Source organism: Pectinophora gossypiella, chromosome 8 (assembly GCF_024362695.1).
Source record: "Pectinophora gossypiella chromosome 8, ilPecGoss1.1, whole genome shotgun sequence".
NCBI classification, from domain to species: domain Eukaryota; kingdom Metazoa; phylum Arthropoda; class Insecta; order Lepidoptera; family Gelechiidae; genus Pectinophora; species Pectinophora gossypiella.
In genome coordinates this window covers 12,210,911-12,231,628 of record NC_065411.1, presented here as the reverse complement: position 1 = coordinate 12,231,628, position 20,718 = coordinate 12,210,911, and the positions used below count along the sequence as shown (strand labels likewise).

Genomic DNA, 20,718 nt, shown 5'->3' with positions numbered 1-20,718 from the left:
TAGATGATCAAAAATCAATCTCATTTTACTTTTCGACTTATGTTGGAATATTATTTATGAACTAAGTAACAATGAGTACGACGTTTGACTGCTTTTATTGATGACGTCACAAGACACTATTTCTATCATCACCCTAGTATTATCCCGTTTTTCACAGGGTCCACTTACCTAACCTAAAGATTTGACAGGTCCGGTTTTTTACAGAAGCGACTGCATGTCTGACCTTCCAAGCCGCGAAGGGAAAACCAGCCCAATATAGGTTAGGTTAGTTAAAATGTTAAATTGACCTTCAAAAAGTTTATCCGTGACCTTCTTATCGGGTGGGTTGTGAGGTGGAATACCAGCCTCATCAACCCTGGTGTCAGAGTTACTATTGAGCCGCCAAAGGCCCCTGACATGGCTCATGTAACGACTACTTACTTACATCAGTAAGTAGTAACCGGGACCAACACTTAACGTGCCTTCCGAAGCTCGGAAATACACCACAGACGTATCCATGATAATTATGTTGAATAAATGATTCTGATTTCTGTTTAGTGATAGGTAATCAGCTCATCGCCCATGCTGGTCTGTCAAGTTAAAATTCCTGACGTTCTTTACGACATGCCCGGGAAGATAAGCTGCAGAACCAGTTCCATTTCTTTTTTATTCATAATTACAATAATAAATAAATTAGTTTATAACTTTTTATTGTTTAAATAATTATCAACTGGCTGTTTGTTTGCTTTGATTTGAGTTGTTAAAATAAAGAGCATAATAATTATAATGCAGCGTCCAATCCTATCTTTTGATACAACTGAGAGTGTGGGGGAAATGAGTGTGAGAATTGCGTTTATAACAGGCTACTTGACAGCCTAGTCAAATGAGATACTTTTTACGAAACGTCAAAACGAAAGTTTTCTTTGGAGTTTGTATGGAAATACTGTCTTGTGTTATCACGTTTCAGCGGTGAAGGAAGACATCGTGAGGAAACCCACAATGCCAAGACCGACTGCGCATCGCGCTGTTTGTTGATGGATCGCTAGGTGCACTAACATTGGTAGCACTACTGCTGCTTTATCGACTGCCGCTGAAGATATAAATCCCGGGAAATACGTTTCGGAGGTATGCAGCCTAACCTGTATTGGACTGGTTTTCCCTTCGCGGATTCTGTATAACCTGAATTGTCAAATCTTCAGGTTAGGTAAGCGGACCCTGTGAATACTGAATAACGCTAGGGAGATGATGTTGCACAGAGTATATTCCACCACGAAGCACAAAATACGCACAATGTTTTAAAGTTATAGTATGTAGACACATTACGATAATTATGACAGGACGAGCTGCACACTTGTCGTAGTTACCAGCGTATGCGCAAGATAAATCCTCACTTCCTTCAAAGGCCCTAATTTCGCCCGTATAAAACAGATTGCATGTAGAATTCCCATAAAGGGTGCACATTGTTGATTGTATGGACGCTGATAGTTTTATTAGAACCTGGTTTACAGCTACTATATCCTGTAAGACGCTATTCCTTGAGAAATGCAGGAGCACCTAGTTGTATTTATAACCAGGTTGTAAAACAGAATGTACAGTGCCCAAGTTCGTTGACCATAAAGCTGCGACTCCATAGGGTCTTACATACATCCATACAGCCAGCCATACATTGACATACACATCATACATATACATACAATCATATCGGATTCCCTTTGGGGTAGGCCGTCTCAAATCTTTGACGGAAATTACATTACATAAACTGCCTATGCGTCCCACTGCTGTGCCCGGCCTCCCCTCAATTAACCGGAGGGGCTATAGAGCATACTCCATCATGCGTCTCCACTGCGGGTTAGTGGAGACATACATATAATTATGTAAGTCAATATATGTCTGAAATTCAGTAGCATAATTATCTAAACGTAACGGTAGTCCATAATAAAGTTCACCGCCTTCCTGACTGTTTAAATTAGTAATAATTGTATTCGTAACATACTTAATATAATATAAATGTTCCGAATATTTTGCAAAACCCTAATTCGAATTGTATTTACGTACGTAATGAAATATATGTTTTGTGTAAATAGTATGAAATATTTAAATTTTGAAATAGTATGCACATTACAATACCTAATCAATTGGATATTACGGTAACTTACGAAAGTACGTACGCAGACGACGAAAAAAATTGAAACGTTATGAACCCATAGGATCTTATTTGTGTTACCTATATTTAATTTTTTATTTGGTATTTCAAAAACGTTTGATTGAGTTATCGTCTGTCCTAATGAATGTCGAAATTTACATCAAATGGAAATTATCTTCGCCTGGGATGACAAGAGACGAATAGGTAGCGTCCGCGCCAACTGCATAGAATTATTATGACTAGTCTCTTTAGATCCATTGCAATCGGCAGGATTCTTTCGTGGCGTGTATTCTACGCAAAAATTGATAAATGGAGATAGTAAAGGTACTTACATGAGCGACACCAATACAAAATTTTCTTGGACGTTTACACGCAAAGTCGGCGCGCGGTTTAAAAAGAAACTGACGTCTTTTGCGATTTGTTAGTTTGTAGTTGACGCACAACGATGGTGCGTTTTGTTGACATGTTTTTAATGACTGAAAAAGATGATGGGTGCTGTCGTGGCCAGAGTGAACAGGCACCTTTTGGGCGAGCTCGCTCCATTTTAAGCCTCGTCAATGCCTTCGGGCAATTCTGGGGCCAAAAGCAAACCCATCAAAGGTAAAATAAAAAAAATAATACTTGGGAGTGTTTTCAAAACCTACCGAATACAATACTTCATAAGGTTCGTCATAGTATATCCATCTCAGGGACTTCATATCGATAGTGGCAGCAAGTTGTCTTTGATTACTTGTGGCTCTGCCCACCCCGTTAAGGTTTACGGACAAGAGTTTATGTATGTATGTAGAATGATTCATGTATGACATACCGAGCCAGGATTCTATTGACCTACTTAGTATCAATGAATAAGCAGTTTATTACATTTACAAGAAAAAAACATAAAACTAATGTGGACAAAAGCGGCCTTAACCTATAAGGTTAATCTTAGGTAATAAAATAATAAAATAAAATAAACGACTTACTTATTTATTAAGGTATTAAAGATACCTACTTATATAAAGTCATTTACGAACCGATTACCTTATAAGCTAAATAAGTGAATAAGTCAACACACGAAATATTTACCTGTTTGGTTTCGTTCGTAAATGGGTTAAAGATTTTATTACATTTTTTTAAGTTAATTTTATATTTCCATCCGTTGCTGTAAATTGCCTTTACATTTAACCCTTCCCAAGTGAAGTGGTCGGCTCGTTTTTCTCACCGTCTTTGTAACATTTTAAGTATTAGAAGGGCTTTAAAATTAATGGCACATTAACCACAACAACCTGAGATATACCTATGAGTACCATAGAATAAAAAATAATACTAGGTACTTATTGGTACTTACTTACGCAGGTTGGAAGGTCAGACAAGCAGTCGCTTCTGTAAAAAACCGGACCTGTCAAATCTTCAGGTTAGGTAAGCGGATCTTGTGAAAAACGGGATAATGCTAGGGAGATGATTATTAGACATAGTATTTTTTTTATTATTTTTTTTTGCTGAGTTATAAAGGAATACAGAATACCTTCTGGCAAGTATTTAGCGCTCTAGACATGACGTAAAAGTTGTCGGACCAACATAATGTGAATACGTCATTTTTGGAAGACTTCTGGCCTACCTAATTCCTACCTGGCCAAGAGTTAGATCTTGGCCTATGACTATATGGACTAAGCAAGTAAAGAAAATCAAAAGACTACCCGACTTACGAAATAGCGTGAGAACATCCGTCTCGAACTAAAAACGTAAATTAAAAAAGAAATACACGTAAAAAAAGCCTTGTACACCCCGGAAACTTCATACAAACAACCTCGTTTTACACAGACACCACACATGACATGTAACCTCTGACGCCATACGATTGAAGACTAAACTGTGTCCGAGGGGGGTGAGGTAAACCTAGCTCAGCCGCTGGTGGGGAGCGGAGAGTTGCCGTTCTACACGTAGTATTATTCCTTATTCTATGGCTAGGACCATATTCTTGTATAATAAATCATATAGTGGTACTAATTCTAGTACACACCGTCTAATTTTATTTTATGTTATACCTGTCATTTTCTTATCCGTTGAAAAGGAAAGGGACTGATGATTGACAGCTGGTTGTTTTAAAATGAATGAGTAAATGAATGAATAACCCGTAATAGGAATCTAGCTGGCATGAAACCCGTTTGACGTGTGCTGTCAACGTAATTCTGTCTGGTTATTGGCCAATGTAAAATTTTTAGAGGCTTGTTTTAGATTTCTGCCTAAAATTGACGTCGATTACCCGTCCCTTTCCTCTTCAGCGGATAAGAAAACGACAGGTATAACTTAAAATAGTAATCTATTATTCTAAGTTATACAGTGCATGTATTCAATCGGCAAGCAGGTGTGCAAATATCTATATAATTATAATATTATTACTTATTTATAGAGTTATTCCTAATGTGTCTACACTCAGCGGGATCCCCTGTCTGGGAGACATAAGAGTGATGCAGAGAATTAGATCTGAATTTGTTCTACTGAATTATCCTGAAAACAGAATTTGTTCCGTTAAAAAAACGAAAATACAAAGTTTTCTAACCGACCTCCAGCCAGCGGGATATTTCCCAAAGTTAAGTCTGATGAAGTATAAATTGGTATTAACTTTTAGATCTGTATTTATTCTGTTCAACAAAACAAAAAAAATACTTCTGACGTCCTTACATCAGCTACAATCAAGCTGCAATGAAACCTCCAGTCAGCGGACTTTTTCTCTCAATGACATTCTTTTGTAACTTTTACACTAAAATAATAAAAAATAACCTATTTACGACTATAATTTCACTTAAATTACCTATTCGTACATCTAGTGCTTAAATTAAAAAGTATAGAATTTGAAAGATATTATGTGAGTAGAATATAAAAAAAAAACTATGTATCAGGTACAAATTGAAGCTGTGAGAGAAAAAGTCCGCTGACTGGAGGTTTCATTGCAGCTTGATTGTAGCTGAAGTAAGGACGTCAGAAGTAGTTTTTTTGTTTTGTTGAACAGAATAAATACAGATCTAAAAGTTAATACCAATTTATACTTCATCAGACTTAACTTTGGGAAATATCCCGCTGGCTGGAGGTTTCATTGCAGCTTGATTGTAGCTGATGTAAGGACGTCAGAAGTATTTTTTTTGTTTTGTTGAACATAATAAATACAGATCTAAAAGTTAATACCAATTTTTAGAGGTGGAAACAAATTTATTTTAAAAAAAACGACACTAAACACGGCACAAAACAAATCGGATATATTTTACAAAATTATAATTTACAAAAGAAATGAACGTAATCTTAAGAGCGCGCGCTTCGAACGAAAGAATAAAAAAAAGAGGGGCAAGTGTTGGTTGGAGCGTCCTTATATAGCTTCGGTCGTCGGTGTTGCCATATGAGTAGGGGATGCCGCTAACACGGCCTCTCCTGACGGAGCTGCGTCGTCGCTGCTCTCCTCGGCTGGCCTATGGCCTGGGTGTAGCGCACAGCGGCTTGGTCCCGGCTGTGGCTCTTGTCGTAGCTCTGGCACTGCCTCCACAATCGGGTCTTCTACACCTGGGGAGAATAGCCACACGTTAATTCTATTTCAAGCGTTATACAAGTCTTGTTGTTTGGCTAATCGCTGTGAGCTGTTGTAAGAAGGTAGGTACGTTACACGAAGCCTCACACAATCTGTAACTTCGCACGTTATATACATACGAGGTCCTGCCTACAGTCTCTATGCCACACAAGGCCTTACACGAGATTCATATCGCAACCGATGCCTACCAAGGCCTTACACGGGATTCATATCGCAACCGATGCCTACCAAGGCCTTACACGGGATTCATATCGCAACCGATGCCTACCAAGGCCTTACACGGTGCTACAATGCCTTATGCCATAGCCTTCCAGGACTTACATGTGTAAATTATATCGCTTAACTCAGTACTGGACATATCGAATGGTTTGGTGACTGCTGGACAAAGCGTACCACAAGAAAACTTAAGACAAGTTAAACAATTCAGCTACCGAAAGGGCACCTATAGGGGAATAAACATGCAGATAGATAATGCTTACAATCAAAGAAGGCAGAGCAGGTTTCCGGGGTCGGAGATTTGACAAGTGCGTCAATTTTTTGCATGCTCGGCCTAACCTGACCATTGGAAATCGTTCTGCCAAGATATTCGACCAAGTACGGTCATCACTCGTCCATTCACGTAGCCAGAGGCGTGCTTCGCCCTTTAGGGATAACCCCACACGGGCTAGGCACTCCCTGTCGTCCCACTGGTTTTGTGAACAGGCACGATCTATCTCGTCACACCATGCATTGACATCATGAACAGTAGGATCGAAATCAGATATATAATAATGGTTAGATCTCACCGGTTGGATGGATCTCAGGGCCTCGATCAGGCGCTCCGTTGCGCTCGGTGTAGCTGCGACCGATGTAGCGGAGCTGGCAGGGCTGGCGGTGCGGCCGTCACCCGACAGAGGCGGCGGCATGCTCGTCTCGGGAACCGGGGCCAGCGCGCGACCACGTGTCTGCGCAAGCGGCGCGGTTTCTCCACCCACATGTCCCGCCTGCGTTATCGCAAGGCCAGGCGCCTCGCTCGCGGGAGTGCTGGCGCGCTGCTCCAACGTGGCCAGGCGGTTGAGAATCGCGTCCATAGTGGCCGCCAGGCTACCTACATTTGGATGAGGCGAAGCCGCGCGCTCTCGCGGTGCTACTCGTTTCCTACTTGACATTATGAAGAAACCAGGAATGGCATTTGTCGGCTATAACGGCCTCCGAATCCCACTTCTGATTTTAGAGGTGTAAACAAATTTATTTTAAAAAAAACGACACTAAACACGGCACAAAACAAATCGGATATATTTTACAAAATTATAATTTACAAAAGAAATGAACGTAATCTTAAGAGCGCGCGCTTCGAACGAAAGAATAAAAAAAAAGAGGGGCAAGTGTTGGCTGGAGCGTCCTTATATAGCTTCGGTCGTCGGTGTTGCCATATGAGTAGGGGATGCCGCTAACACAATTTATACTTCATCAGACTTAACTTTGGGAAATATCCCGCTGGCTGAAGGTCGGTTAGAAAACTTTGTATTTCCGTTTTTTTAACGGAACAAATTCTGTTTTCAGGATAATTCAGTAGAACAAATTCAGATCTAATTCTCTGCATCACTCTTATGTCTCCCAGACAGGGGATCCCGCTGAGTGTAGACACATTTATTCCTAACGTGCCTACAAAAATTTGCAGCATTTCCTCCTTACTCTTATCTGAACTTAAAACTACTTATTGTACTTACGTAGGTATTACCAGTACTGATTCATTCCTGCAGACAAATTGTTTTAAACAATTTTGCAGGGTATTGCTAAGCCTTACCTATATTTAGTAGGTTAGTATTAAGATATCGAGGAGTTCGGTAGCGCATCGGTAAACGCGCTCGGTCTGCGATTGTTGAAGTTAAGCAACTTTCGCAAAGGCCGGTCATAGGATGGTTGACCACAAAAAAAATCATCTCGAGCTCCTCCGTGCTTCGGCTGGCACGTTAAGCCGTTGGTCCCGGCTGCATTAGCAGTCGTTAATAACCATCAATCCGCACTGGGCCCGCGTGATGGTTTAAGGCCCGATCTCCCTATCCATCGATAGGGAAGGCCCGTGCCCCAGTAGTGGGAACGTTAATGTGATGAAGATATAATGAAAAAGCCAATTCATTGACCCACAGCATAAAACAGAACCTATGTCTTCTGAATAGATACTAGACAGCTGTTGAACCAGCATACGAGTACTAAATGAAACGAGAGCATATCTAGAGACTTCGTTTTTATTTAATGAAACTAAGTAAGTACTATTAATGTTGCTTGACATAATCACAAAATAATGCGTTTAAGAGCGAGCAAATTGCAGCGATTAGGTCAAGACGCATGAATACGGATTACTACTGGATATCGTCATAGTAAATAATGCAACTTAAGTGCTGTAAGGGTAGTATCACATCTATAAAAATAAAATTACCTATATAACGCAAATAACACATGAAAAGAATGAATGATATAATATCATTAATGTTACCGTACTGTAGTGCCGTATTTCTTTCAGCCTGAGAATTAGTTACGGTTACCCGTTTTATAGTTTTTTTTTGTGTAGTATTGGATACAGCGCCATCTCGGATTGTTCAATGTAAGGTCAGAAAGCTCTAGAGACTTCGAAACCTACACGATGTTCGACACTGGCAGAATGGTCGTATTCCTGAGCGACCCATTGCTATAATAATATAAAAAAATACACGATGTTTCGAAGTCGATGTATTTTTCATAAATAGGGAGAAACTTTCCAGGCAACGTTCGCCAAAAACAATGTAAATAGCGTTGTACAACTTTAACGTGTTAATTACCTATTTTCTCATTACTCGAGTACATAATTATTCCAAAATACTTTGTTATGGCAGAGGCATATATAAAAATAATCGTTGCTTGATATTTGCCTCATATTATGTTATAGAATTATGTTGCTACCTATATTGCTTCTATTTATTTTGATCAGAATAATAAAGGGCGGAAGATGTACATTATTGTGCCTAGGTGTGAAAAATGAAAATGAAAAATGTTTTTTGTTTGCTTTTTGAAAAATGTTTAAGGCACATAAAATAGGAATTGTAGCGTTGACAGCGACTCTCCGAAAGGCGATTCCCGCTACGGCGAGTCTGTTTACGGCGAGTGGCTTGACGTCGCGCGATTTTTTTTGTATAGTACATTCATCGGAAAAAATTCAGCATTTCATAAATTCGGATTTTTTTTTAATAATGAAACCAGCTAGATTAAAATTAGAAAATAAGAAAACAACGAATATTATTTTTTAGTATTTTGTAGGTGTCTTTGGGAGAGTCGCTGTCAACGCTACAATTCTAAAATAGGATGAGTACTTATATTAAAAATATATCCAAATGAACAGAGGTTCCCAAACTAGGCGGAGCCTGTATCTTGGGAATCCGTAGAAAAAGGGGGACATGTGATGTTGGCGCATAGTGTAATAAAAAGGATCATCATTTGCTCGTACATCCAAAAACAAAGACAAAAGATGCATAAATGTCTGCTATCCTTGAAATTAGAAGGTTAAACGAAGAAAAAACTGTACGTACAACGCCATCTTTATTGTTTCTGAGGAATGTAGCCTGAAAAGTCCATCATTGGAAACGAACGTTTCTTTTTATGTTTTCTGTGTTTACACGAAAGACATGAAACTTTATGAATTAAAGAGCTATTGTTTGATATTATCAAATTATTTATAACACAAGTAACAAGATAAACAGTTTTCTCCTCGCTTGTCGCGTGACACAGTCTAGTTCCCTGACAATCAGTGAACAAGCCTCCAACTATCTTTTTATTATTTAATTAGATGTACTTACTAAGAAATGAAGATGCTTCAATGCTGGACGGGGAGCGAATAAAAACATAGAACGCGTTCAGACTTATCTTCCCGGGTACATCGTAAACACAAACTGAAGGATTGTATCTCCAGATTACGGGCGCAAGTTTATGTATCTACTAAGAAATGAAAATAATGCTAGAACAACTCAGTTTGTCAGCCATTTTGCCGTAAACAGTAAAGTTTTACGACTTCTCCTCGCTACTTCACTTCAATTATAATTATAACATTCAGTCTTCAGAAAACATAAATATAGTTGGCACTGTTTTGGTTTTCATCGATAGAAATCTTAATACACAATCAAGTTCTTGAATTATTGTACTTGAAGTATTCATCAGATGTGCAACAAGTGAATCAAATCTGCTTCTATGTATTATGTTGTGATGCTTCATAAAGTCAGATGTGGGCGAAATCTTGCGGAATCATCTGAATTCAGCGAGCAAAATAATGCGGTTTTTAATTATCATTTACTTGCAACAGCCTCCGTGGTCTAGTGGTTAGAGCGTTAGGCTCACGATCTGGAGGTCCGGGTTCGATTCCCGATGGGGACATTGTCGAAATCACTTTGTGAGACTGTCCTTTGTTTGGTATGGACTTTTCAGGCTTGAATCACCTGATTGTCCGAAAAAGTAAGTTGATTCCGTGCTTCGGAGGGCACGTTAAGCCGTTGGTCTCGGCTATTAGCCGTAAAAACACCTCCATCAACCCGCAGAGGAGCAGCGTGGTGGAGTATGCTCGATACCCTCTCCGGTTGATTGAGAGGAGGCCTGTGCCCAGCAGTGGGACGTATATAGGCAGTTTTTTTTTTACACATAACATAACATAAGCTCACGACTATATCCCAATCGGGGTAGTCAAAAGCACATCCACCGCATGATGAACTAAATACCCACACCTCACCGAGTTTTCTGTTACACCAACGTGATAGGTGATGAGCCGTACTGTCGTATTCTTATTTACTTTTTATTATAATGTTAGTATGGATCATCGAGAATAGACCTAATCGCTCTAACACGCATTGTACAAGGAAGTGTAACGTGGGCTTATCCATATATGAGAATGTGAGGACTATGCACAGTTGTGGGACAACACTAGGCGTAGTACTTACAAAAACCCTATCAAATAAGTACAATGCGTGAATAAATTGTAAGTCTATGGTAAGTTTACCTCGAATTTTTGACAATGTATAGTATCATTTGGGGTTTATTGGTGAGATTTATTGTTTTTAGTTTATAAGTTTGTATAAGTATAAAATAAATAAAAAAAAATGTTTTTAGCCTTCGATTGGCCGTCCCTTACTTTTCGACTGTAAAGAAAAGGACAGCTGGTATAATTTCTTGGCGGCGAGGGTGCGCTGCCGCCAATGTTTTCAGGGTACCGAACTGAGCATAGTACCCCGCTAGCCACAAGTTGGTAGTGTGACTAGGGATCGACGATCCACTAGTGTTATATTGGAAGTTGTGTATATACGTCTCGCTGTGTAAACTTCGATATCGCGTTTCAGGGCTGCGTTCTTGAATGGTGGCGCCATCTGTTGCATATGGGCCGAACTAGATGGCCAACTAGTTGGGTCCGCCACATCTTAAAATTAAATTAAAAGGTCTGCTGAAATCAGTACCGTTATATCTATATTATCATACTTCCTCATTTACCTCACAACAAACACGAGAAAAGAAGATAACGATACTTTTGGCCGGATAAACACTCAGGACCCGTTAGTATACAAATAACTAAAACAGCACAGACTAATGCTCACACGCATTTGTTAAATGTAAATGGCGATAGAATTAACTGCGAACACGGCAACTCGAAGCAAATGGTAAGCCCAGGCGCAGGCTAATGGAATAGTATAACAAATGCAAACGTAAGCGCTACCATGTTTTATTTTACTTACTTAAGTAAAATATTTACTGACTGTTCTATTCATTATCATTAGTCATTATGTATTGAGAATTGAGAAAGAGATGCTTAGATAGTTCGGACATTTAGAGAGAATGAATGAAAGTAGACTTATGAAAAATATTTATGATGAGAGTGTAAGTGGTAGAGTTGGAAGAGGAAAGCTGTAGGCGTACATATCGCGATTAGATCCAGGAGTTTTAAAGAAAGCCCAGGTGAAGAGTTCTCTAAACCGGCGAACATGCATGAACAAAGACTTCATGTCTTTGTTGAGAGCGGAGGAAATGAAGATGGTGTGTCAGTATTGTAGTAAGTGGAGTTCCGTGGTCTCTGCTTACCCCGACAAGAAATAGGCGTGATCTTATGTAGGTATGTACGTATTATACATTACCGGGTATAGGTTTGTACTAAATCTGGGGCTGCTGTATAGTTTTTATTTTAAATTAGGTAGATATATAATAGACCGTGGCCCTGATTCCTGCAGATACCTAATTCTATATTAATAAATCTGTCATTTTCTCATCCAGCAAAAAGGAAAGGGACCGATGATTGATAGCTATTTATTTTAAAATGAAGAATTAATAACCCGGGCAAATCAAATAGCAACATGGCTACCTACCTTTTGACACATTTACCTATTAGGCACACGCCGAGTAATATTTGTAAAGGATACTTTTAAATCAAAGTAGTGACTGTGGTCCTGTAGGCATCTCAAACGGGGAGCGCCGGTTCAAACCCCGGCACTGGACTTGCATTTATCTAAAGTGCACTTTTAACTGAGGTGTGGGTACATATTTCACCATCCGATGGATGTACCTCCACCACATTCCACCCCATCCTGACTACCCCGTTGGGATATAGTCGAAAGCTTATGTAATGTTATGTAAATCGAAATATAAGTACACCCATAAAAGATGATGAAACTCGATTAGCGAAATAAAACTTTTACTTTTTAGGTTCGTCTTATTAACACAAGTTATAATATAACGGTAATATAACCAAATAAGAGCAATTAAATGTTTTTAATCATAGACAATAAATCGCGAATACGACAATTTACCAATTAAGTATAAAGATAAATTGAATGTTTCTTAATTGGTACAAAAAGCCTCGTTTTACACAGACAGTGTGTGTGTGTCGTCTGACGCCCATACGATTGAAGACTAAAGTAAGACCGAGGGGTGTGAGGTAAACCTAGCTCAGCAACTGGTGGGGAGCGGAGAATTGCCGTTCTATCCGTGGTATTATTCCTTATTATTCACAATAGTGGAGTTATTTCTAGTAATAACCGAGAATAATACACGTATATTACTTTTTCACTATAAAGTATTGTTAAGAATACATGTTGTGCTCACTCCTCTTAGTGGAAGGAGGGCAGGAGGTTGATGAGTCCAGCAAATAAAGTGAGTAAATTGTAGATACAAATGTAGGTAGATACGTTCATCATCATCAATTTAAGAGCCACGCTCTTGTCGATGCAGTATTTTCCATGCTACTTTTATAGGGAAAAATACGGCAGTGGTTTCCCTCAAGTGGTTGGGCAGGTAGATACGTTGTCTTAGATAATTATGAACCTTACCTATGATTTCGACCCTGAAACATAGGCATAATTTTCCGTATCTTAATTAATAACTATAATTTGCGGTTCCCTGATGAGCATAAAAACAAAATGATCTCAAAAAAATATTTCTAAGACTAACACAATCACGCATTCACAGACCGTTGTTAACAAAGAACCGTAGCAAATTGTTTTACATGAACAATTTATAATAAAGATTTCATTTATGTTATCAATTATTGTACGAGTATTATTCATATAGATGTAATTTCCGTTCCTCCTAATGATTAATCAGACCATCATTTTAGATAATCAATTATTTTTGGGTTTGTATGGATCCAAAAACCTAATTCAAATGTAACAAACGACCTGCATATAATTTGTAAACTATTTAACAGCGGCTATTTTGATCCTGATTGAAATTGCTACCTTATCATTATGGTAGCCTTTTGTTTAATTTGTACCCCCGTGTTGTATGTTCCTTCTGTGCATATTGCCAGTCCAGCGATCCATATACGGGTCATGACGGACTAGATTCATACGTCCGTGACCCATATATGGGTCACTAAGAAACGACGTACCTGGCACTAAGGGCTCCACTTGAATCCCGGGTAACTTAGCAAAGGTTGAAGTAATATGCGGGACTTACAAAGAAGTCAAAACACTTTGTATGGGGACTGTCAACGTGTTAATCCTTTGCAACTTAACTAACCTCTAAATAAATTTACAGACATTCGTTTGATAGCCTCCGTGGTCTAGTGGCTAGAGCGTTAGGCTCACGATCTGGCGGTCCGGGTTCGATTGCCGATGGGGACATTGTCGAAATCACTTTGTGAGACTGTGCTTTGTTCGGTAAGGACTTTTCAGGCTTGAATCACCTGATTGTCCGAAAAAGTAAGATGAATCCGTGCTTCGGAGGGCACGTTAAGCCGTTGGTCCAGGCTATTAGCCGTAAAAACACCTCCACCAACGCGCATTGGAGCAGCGTGGTGGAGGGGAAGCATGGAAGGTATATAGGCTGTTTATGTGTGTGTATGTGTCGTTTGATAGAAAACACTATTTTTCGTATGCAAATCAAAACTGCAACGAACTTTCGTTTGACAGGTAATATCAGTGTGAGCATGGATTGGATCACACTGAATCACGATTCATATCGATATCTCGCAACTGACATGCATGATCCCTCGACGTCTCACTTATACCTGCTATCATACTGGTAGGTAAACACCTTCACTTTCGTTTAGACTGCATTAGCGTCAATTGATACTTAAGTAACTATTCTTTATTATTTTTATAAGCGTTTTGTATTTTGTTTTAACCTACGTACTTGTTACTTTAAAGCTAAAATGATCAATTAGAATGTTGTGTTTGTTATACTTAGGTACCTTCTTCTACTTCTATCGTGTGCGTTGTGAGGTGGAGTACCAACCTCATAAACCCTGGTGCCAAAGGCCCCTGACATGGCTCATGTAACGACTACATACTTACATCAGCGAGTAGTAACCGGGACCAACGGCTTAACGTACCTTCCGAAGCACTGGTCATCTTACTTTCGGACAATCTGGTGATCAGCCACTAATGTCCTAACCAAACTAGACCACAAAGTAATTTTTGAGATATGTCCCCACCGGGAATCGAACACGGGCGCTCCGAATCGTGACCCCAACACTCAACCATTGGACCACGGGGGTCGGAGGTGGGTTATACTTACCTAATATTATCGGACGTCTTAATGAGACGAGTGAAAGATGTATACCTTCGCGGATCACATCATGTCTAACAATAATGGAGTATAATCAAGATAACGATATAAACAAGAGATTATACATATATATAATATATGTATATATGTATATATATACATAAACTCACGCCCGCTATCCCTGACGCAATAGGCAGAGGCACTAGTACTCACTCAGCCAATCTTAAGTTGCGTATAATGAAGCTTTTGGTGACATAAGATTATATTGAGAATGAAATCTGTAACTTTTTAAAATACTTATAATTGCTGACAAAAAATACCGTAACCACCAAAATTCGACGAAAGCACATCAAAATTAGAAAACAAAGTATCTTCCTTACCTACAAGGACAGTTACAGGTTTCAGGACTCACCGAAATTTACTTTAAAAAAAAAGTTCTTGCGTACACAAAGAAAAGAAAATACCACATACAAAATTAGACACTAAGGCGCTTCAAAATCAGGCAACAAACAGGCTAAACTTGAGCTTCGTGTTGTTGACGAGGCGGTAGGCGAAGTAGTAGCAGAGCGCGATGGTGGTGATGCTGAAGAACATACGGCAGAACCAGATGCAGCCCAGGTCGCAGCATACTGGCCGCTGCTTCGGGGAGCGGACCTTTATCTTGATCTTCGGTAGTGGGGTCTTGTGTCTGGAAGAATTCTTACATAAATCGTAATCTCCACAGGATTGACAACGGCCTCTGTGGTCCAGTGTTGAGCGTTGGGCTCACGATCCGGAGGCCCCGGGTGGCCCCGTTTTCGAATCCCGGCGGACATATCACAAAATTCACTTTGTGATCCCTAGTTTGGTTAGGACATTACATGCTGATCACCTGATTGTCCGAAAGTAAGATGATCCGTGCTTCGGAAGGCACGTTAAGCTGTTGGTCTCGGGTACTACTTGCTGATGTAAGTATGTAGTCGTTACATGAGCCATGTCAGGGGCCTTTGGCGAGTCAGTAATACCCCTGACACACGATAATAAGAACAGGAGGCATAAGGCATGTCAATCGCATGTCGTCCCCTCATGGTGAAAACCATAGAGCGCCTTTTTGAAAAATCACATTTGGACGTGATTTTCGTTAAGAAAACCTCGCAATAGATACGCCTGTTTCAATCTAAGCAAAAAGTTCTGGTCTAATTTTTTACCCGGATTGAAATGAATTGAAAGAAATCAGGGTTTTCTTCGAGACAATTACATCAGAATGTCGTGGCTCCTGCGGCGTGTCTAGGTACGTAATCGGTTTATACTCCGGGTGAGAGCCCTCGCCCCCCATTTGTCCGGCCAAGTAGTTACCATCTGCGGCAAATCTACAATAAGTCACGTCAAAAAAACAGTCAAAAATTAAAGGTTTATACTTACATCAGTATTTTCTCCTTTGCTTCCATCAATAGTTATTCTTGTAAGAACCAAGTACCATCCAGCAAGTATCTGCAAGGTCAATAAATATCGTAAGTTAATAATAATAATAAAATAATAAAACGTTTATTTCTCCACTTAAAACAAAGTAATTAATTAAAAATAATTTGCAAAGATGATATCTGAAATCAGAATCATTTATACAACGTAATTATCATTAGATAAACTTGTCGAAGGTATATAACATTTTTGAATCTACGTCATTTCGCAAGGTGTTATGGCTGAGAAGAAATGACAAGAAACTGCAACAGCAACACATCTTTTAAATTAATGTAAGTGTTCATTACAAGTTATTTAATAACTAGAGGAGCACATTTAATACCACGAAATATATAAGTTTTTTTTACATAAAGTAAGCTTCACATGAGATTTTATGTTACTAACTCGACCCGGCTTCACCTGAGCATCTTACCCTGAAGCCCTAATAGAGAAATGCAGATATCCAGTAACAGCAAAATCCATTCAATGGTTCTCAAGATTAGCCAGAACATAGATAATTATATAGGACATATTTTTATAGGTACCTAGTTACTGTCATAGAGAAAAATAATACGGTGCAGTTTATTTATTTATTTATTTATTTTATTTGGGAAAGCAACAGCCTTAGTCTAATTATTTACATTATATGGTTGTTAGTAATACACATTCAGAGGCCAATTATAGCTATCCACGTGTTACATAGAAAAAAAAAATACATAAGTAGTTAAATTGAAACAGGTTCGAACTGTGGCTCAATATAATAGGAAAAAAAAAAAACAAAAGCTTATAAACATTATACCAACAGGGATTGTATGTGAAATGACTGTGTGGGGGGGTGTGTTTTGTGTACCAATGTGTGAAAGAGGGTGAGGGTGTGTGTATGTGCGCGAGGATGTATATGTGTTATATATTAGTGTGAGTTAGTAATGTGTGATAAGATTGGGTTACTAAAAAAAAATAAGTTAGATTATAAGTAATAATTTATTTAATTGAGTATTGTGTATGCTACCAACGTCTAGGAATTAATTAATTAAAAACAATAAAGTAAGTAAGTAGTAAGTAGGTGTAGTAGTAGTAAGTGTAGTTTAGAATCCTACTTACTACCGGATTTTCGGAAAACGAAATACCTGTGCAAATCGAGGGGGAATCTTCTATCGGTTACAAATCTGTTTTTTTACTTGCAGCCACCTGATGATTCAGGGCACAATCTCTCGGTGGGTTTCTAAAGATCAGCAGCTAAACTAGATATAATGACTATAATAATATTTATATAAATTAACTTACTTCCTCCTTGTATCAAATCTGGGGATGTAGCAAGCATAATTCTTCTGGGCCAAATACAAGAAGAAACAGAAGAATAGTATCAACACGACTACGAACGAGAAGAATTCCAAATACCACAGAACACTGGTAAAAATCCCATGCATTTTAGAAACAAATCACTTCCCTTTGGTCGTAATTCTTAGTTTAGAAAATACAGCAGGCATGCCAATTTTGTTATCAAAAATATAAACTGAAATAATTTATGTTGAAATTTTAAATTAGGTAAAAATCGTAATTCTGATTTGCAAAACTTGAAACGATATTGTCTTTGACAATTACCTGTCTATATTTGAATTCAAAAAGCCAAAAGCCCGTCAAAGTAGGTATTCATAATAACTTTAATGTTACCTCCTTACAAAAGCTCTTCCATTTATTTCCTTGGTCTGCCACTTATCAGCGTTACCCTCGCGTTACCTAAAGGAAAACGCGTGCGCGCAGGCAGAGACATAAAACGAACCGCGTTTGATAGATACATAGCTGCTTACCTTGAATTTTATTATTAAGCACGTCTTTTATCATGATCCCTTAGTTAGATAAGTTTTTAAGCTAGCTAATTATGATTTTGCTTTTAGACCCAGATCCTACACGCAACTCTTACTATATAAGTATTTACTACCAAGTTACTATTGAATGTTAATAGCAAAATCTCTATACAAGAACCTACAAGGTATTATATTTAAGGGGCCTTAGCGTCACGCGTATTAGTTCACGCAACAGGGATTGCTTCGCATGCGTAAAATTTCATGCATACGTACTGCCATCCCGCGCCCTCATGTGTTGTTGTCATGGTTTTCAATAAACTTAACTTGCGGGTGCAACGCATGCGTGCCAATTTCGCGTGCGTGAGTAAATCCGCACGACACTAAAAGCACCCTAAGTGTATTTAAATTAGACGCTAATGGAATTTTCATCGCAAATTATGCTCAGCACCTATGTAATATAATATAATAAACTCTCCATTGCCAAATTTCACTTCAATTAGTCCCAAAATCTCTCATGGTTGCGTGTCGTTTACATCTATTAGACAGCACATTAGTAGAAAATTGAATCTGCTCGGCAAAAAATGGTTGGCAAAATGACTAATCGAGAACGTCTCTGGAATTTTGTAGAGCCAGTGCTACTGAAGGTTTTTATGCCACAATAGGTTTTTATACTATCTTGTCTAGGTCATGTCCGTGGTTAACAAAGGTGAGCTTTAGATGAAAGATGACTTTTGAATTTCAAGCGTGGATTCCGTTATTTCACAATACTTACTATGTAACAAAATGTATAATAAAAAATGTTATAGATTGCGTACCTATGGGTTCACGGTTAAGCACCATTTCGCAAGCAGATACATTGTAAAATAGATTTAACCAGTTTCCCTGAAGTACAGACATAGTACGCAATATATTTCGGGGTGAACTACTAATAAATAGATAAACCTATTAATTACCAAAAGACAATGTGACACAAACTCTAAGATTGATTATGAGAACCATACATACATACATACATAAACTCACGCCCGTAATCCCTAATGGGGTGGGCAGAGCCACAAGTAATCAAGACAACTTGCAGCCACTGTTGATACGATGTCGTAAGCACCATATAACACCGAACCATACCATATACCATACCATACCACCATATACTTATATACTTACCATATGAGAACCATACGGTAAGTATATAATGGTAGCTTGAGCCTGTATGTAACATTACCTTATTGCCGAGACCGAGCTTTTTTTCTACCTTATTATTGTCTACAGTTTTTTTCCTATTATCCTAATAATGACCCTGATTCCTGCAGACACCTCCTAATTTTATTTTAAGTTATGCCTGTCATTTTCTTATCTACCGAAAAGGAAAGGGACAAACAATAATTGACAGATGTAAATTCTAAAATGAATGAATGAATAACCCGGGCGAATAAAATAGGCAACTCGCTGATATGCAACCCGTTTGACGTGAGCTGTTAACTTAATTTTGATTATTACCTAATATCGGACCAATATACAATTTTGAGAGGATTGTTTTTTCTGCCTAAAATTGACGTGTGTTCCATAAATTTTATGCCCGTCGATTCTCGACGCGTCCATTTTCTTTTCGGCGAATAAGTAAATGTCAGTTATAACTTAAAATAAAATTAGATGGTGTTTACTGCAATCGGCACCAATAAAGTTTTATCTTACATGGGCCGCCGAGTCCTACTGCCGGACAAAAGACATGGGTAGAGAAGTAGATATAATGTAGATAGACAGAAAGAAAGTGTATTGAGTACATCAAACAAGTAACAATTATAAATCCGGCCCTGGCCCTTAAACTAGTATAAGTAACTGTACTTATTTCAGGAGCCAGTGGTGCTATTTCCTGTAGACCCCACCTAATTTTATTTTAAGTTATACCTGTCATTTTCTTATCCGCTGAAAAAGAAAGGGACGTATGACTGTCAACAAGTTAATTATAATAATAACCGTTTTAAAAATAACCCGGTGACAGTGTTTGCAGGAATCGGGGTCATTGTCTTCCCAAATTGACATACTTCTTAGAGGTACCTTTACTAATGTAACTCAGACGTACTAGGGGTTTACTTACATCTTTCATCCATGGAACTCTAAAGTTCATACAGGCAAGGATAGCTTCGGTTTTCAATCGGTACATAACGTAGATTTTGAATGAAGTGAAAGTATGTGAATAATATTATTAAGTCGGTAATTAACATTGGCATTGATGTAGTATAGCGGATGTTTAACATCAAAGGAATCAATCTAGAAGAAGCCATAAGTACGAATTGGGAGCCGAATGCTAGCCGAATGTGATTTAATTTCAGTTCAATTATCTTTTTTTTGTACAGGATGTTCGTCTTCGTAGTGATGAGAGAGAATCAGTTCAATTTTTATTCTAGTTAGTGAAAGTAAGGCTAGGCATTTTTTCGTGTGTGCAATTTTGTTGATGTTTATCCTTATAAATACCAACGAAATTGCAAAGGTTGGTACTGTACTTACCTACTTGTTTAAATTATTGGGAAGAGATTATGAGAAGTTATTGATTTGCAAGGATTTCAGTTAGGTACTTATACATAATTACCTATCTATTTAAATATCCAGGCTAGGTTCGACAAAAATAATAAATATAAAAGTGATAATTACACATTTTTCATTACTCGTGTACATAATTATTCAAAAAGCATAATATACTTAGGTACTTACCTATAAGAATAATAAAATTGTTGATTGATAATTAAGTATAGAATTATATAGTTACTTACCTACTTATTTTGCTTCTCTTTATTTTGATCAGAATAATAATA

The 20,718-nt window shown here is 38.3% G+C and overlaps 1 protein-coding gene across 1 annotated transcript; it reads right to left on the bottom strand.

The window, feature by feature from the left end:
• Positions 1-5,339: 5,339 nt before the first annotated feature.
• Positions 5,340-6,885, bottom strand: LOC126368676 (uncharacterized). Its single transcript, XM_050012770.1, has 2 exons — positions 6,464-6,885; positions 5,340-5,653 (listed from the first exon to the last, which is right to left on the bottom strand). Exons 1-2 carry the CDS (start codon positions 6,824-6,826, stop codon positions 5,648-5,650), a joined length of 369 nt encoding a protein of 122 aa, XP_049868727.1. The 5' UTR covers positions 6,827-6,885; the 3' UTR covers positions 5,340-5,647.
• Positions 6,886-20,718: the final 13,833 nt, after the last annotated feature.

Excerpts from the sequence above, each read along its gene's own strand:
- LOC126368676 (XM_050012770.1), bottom strand. The coding sequence starts at position 6,826 with ATGTCAAGTAGGAAACGAGTAGCACCGCGAGAGCGCGCGGCTTCGCCT.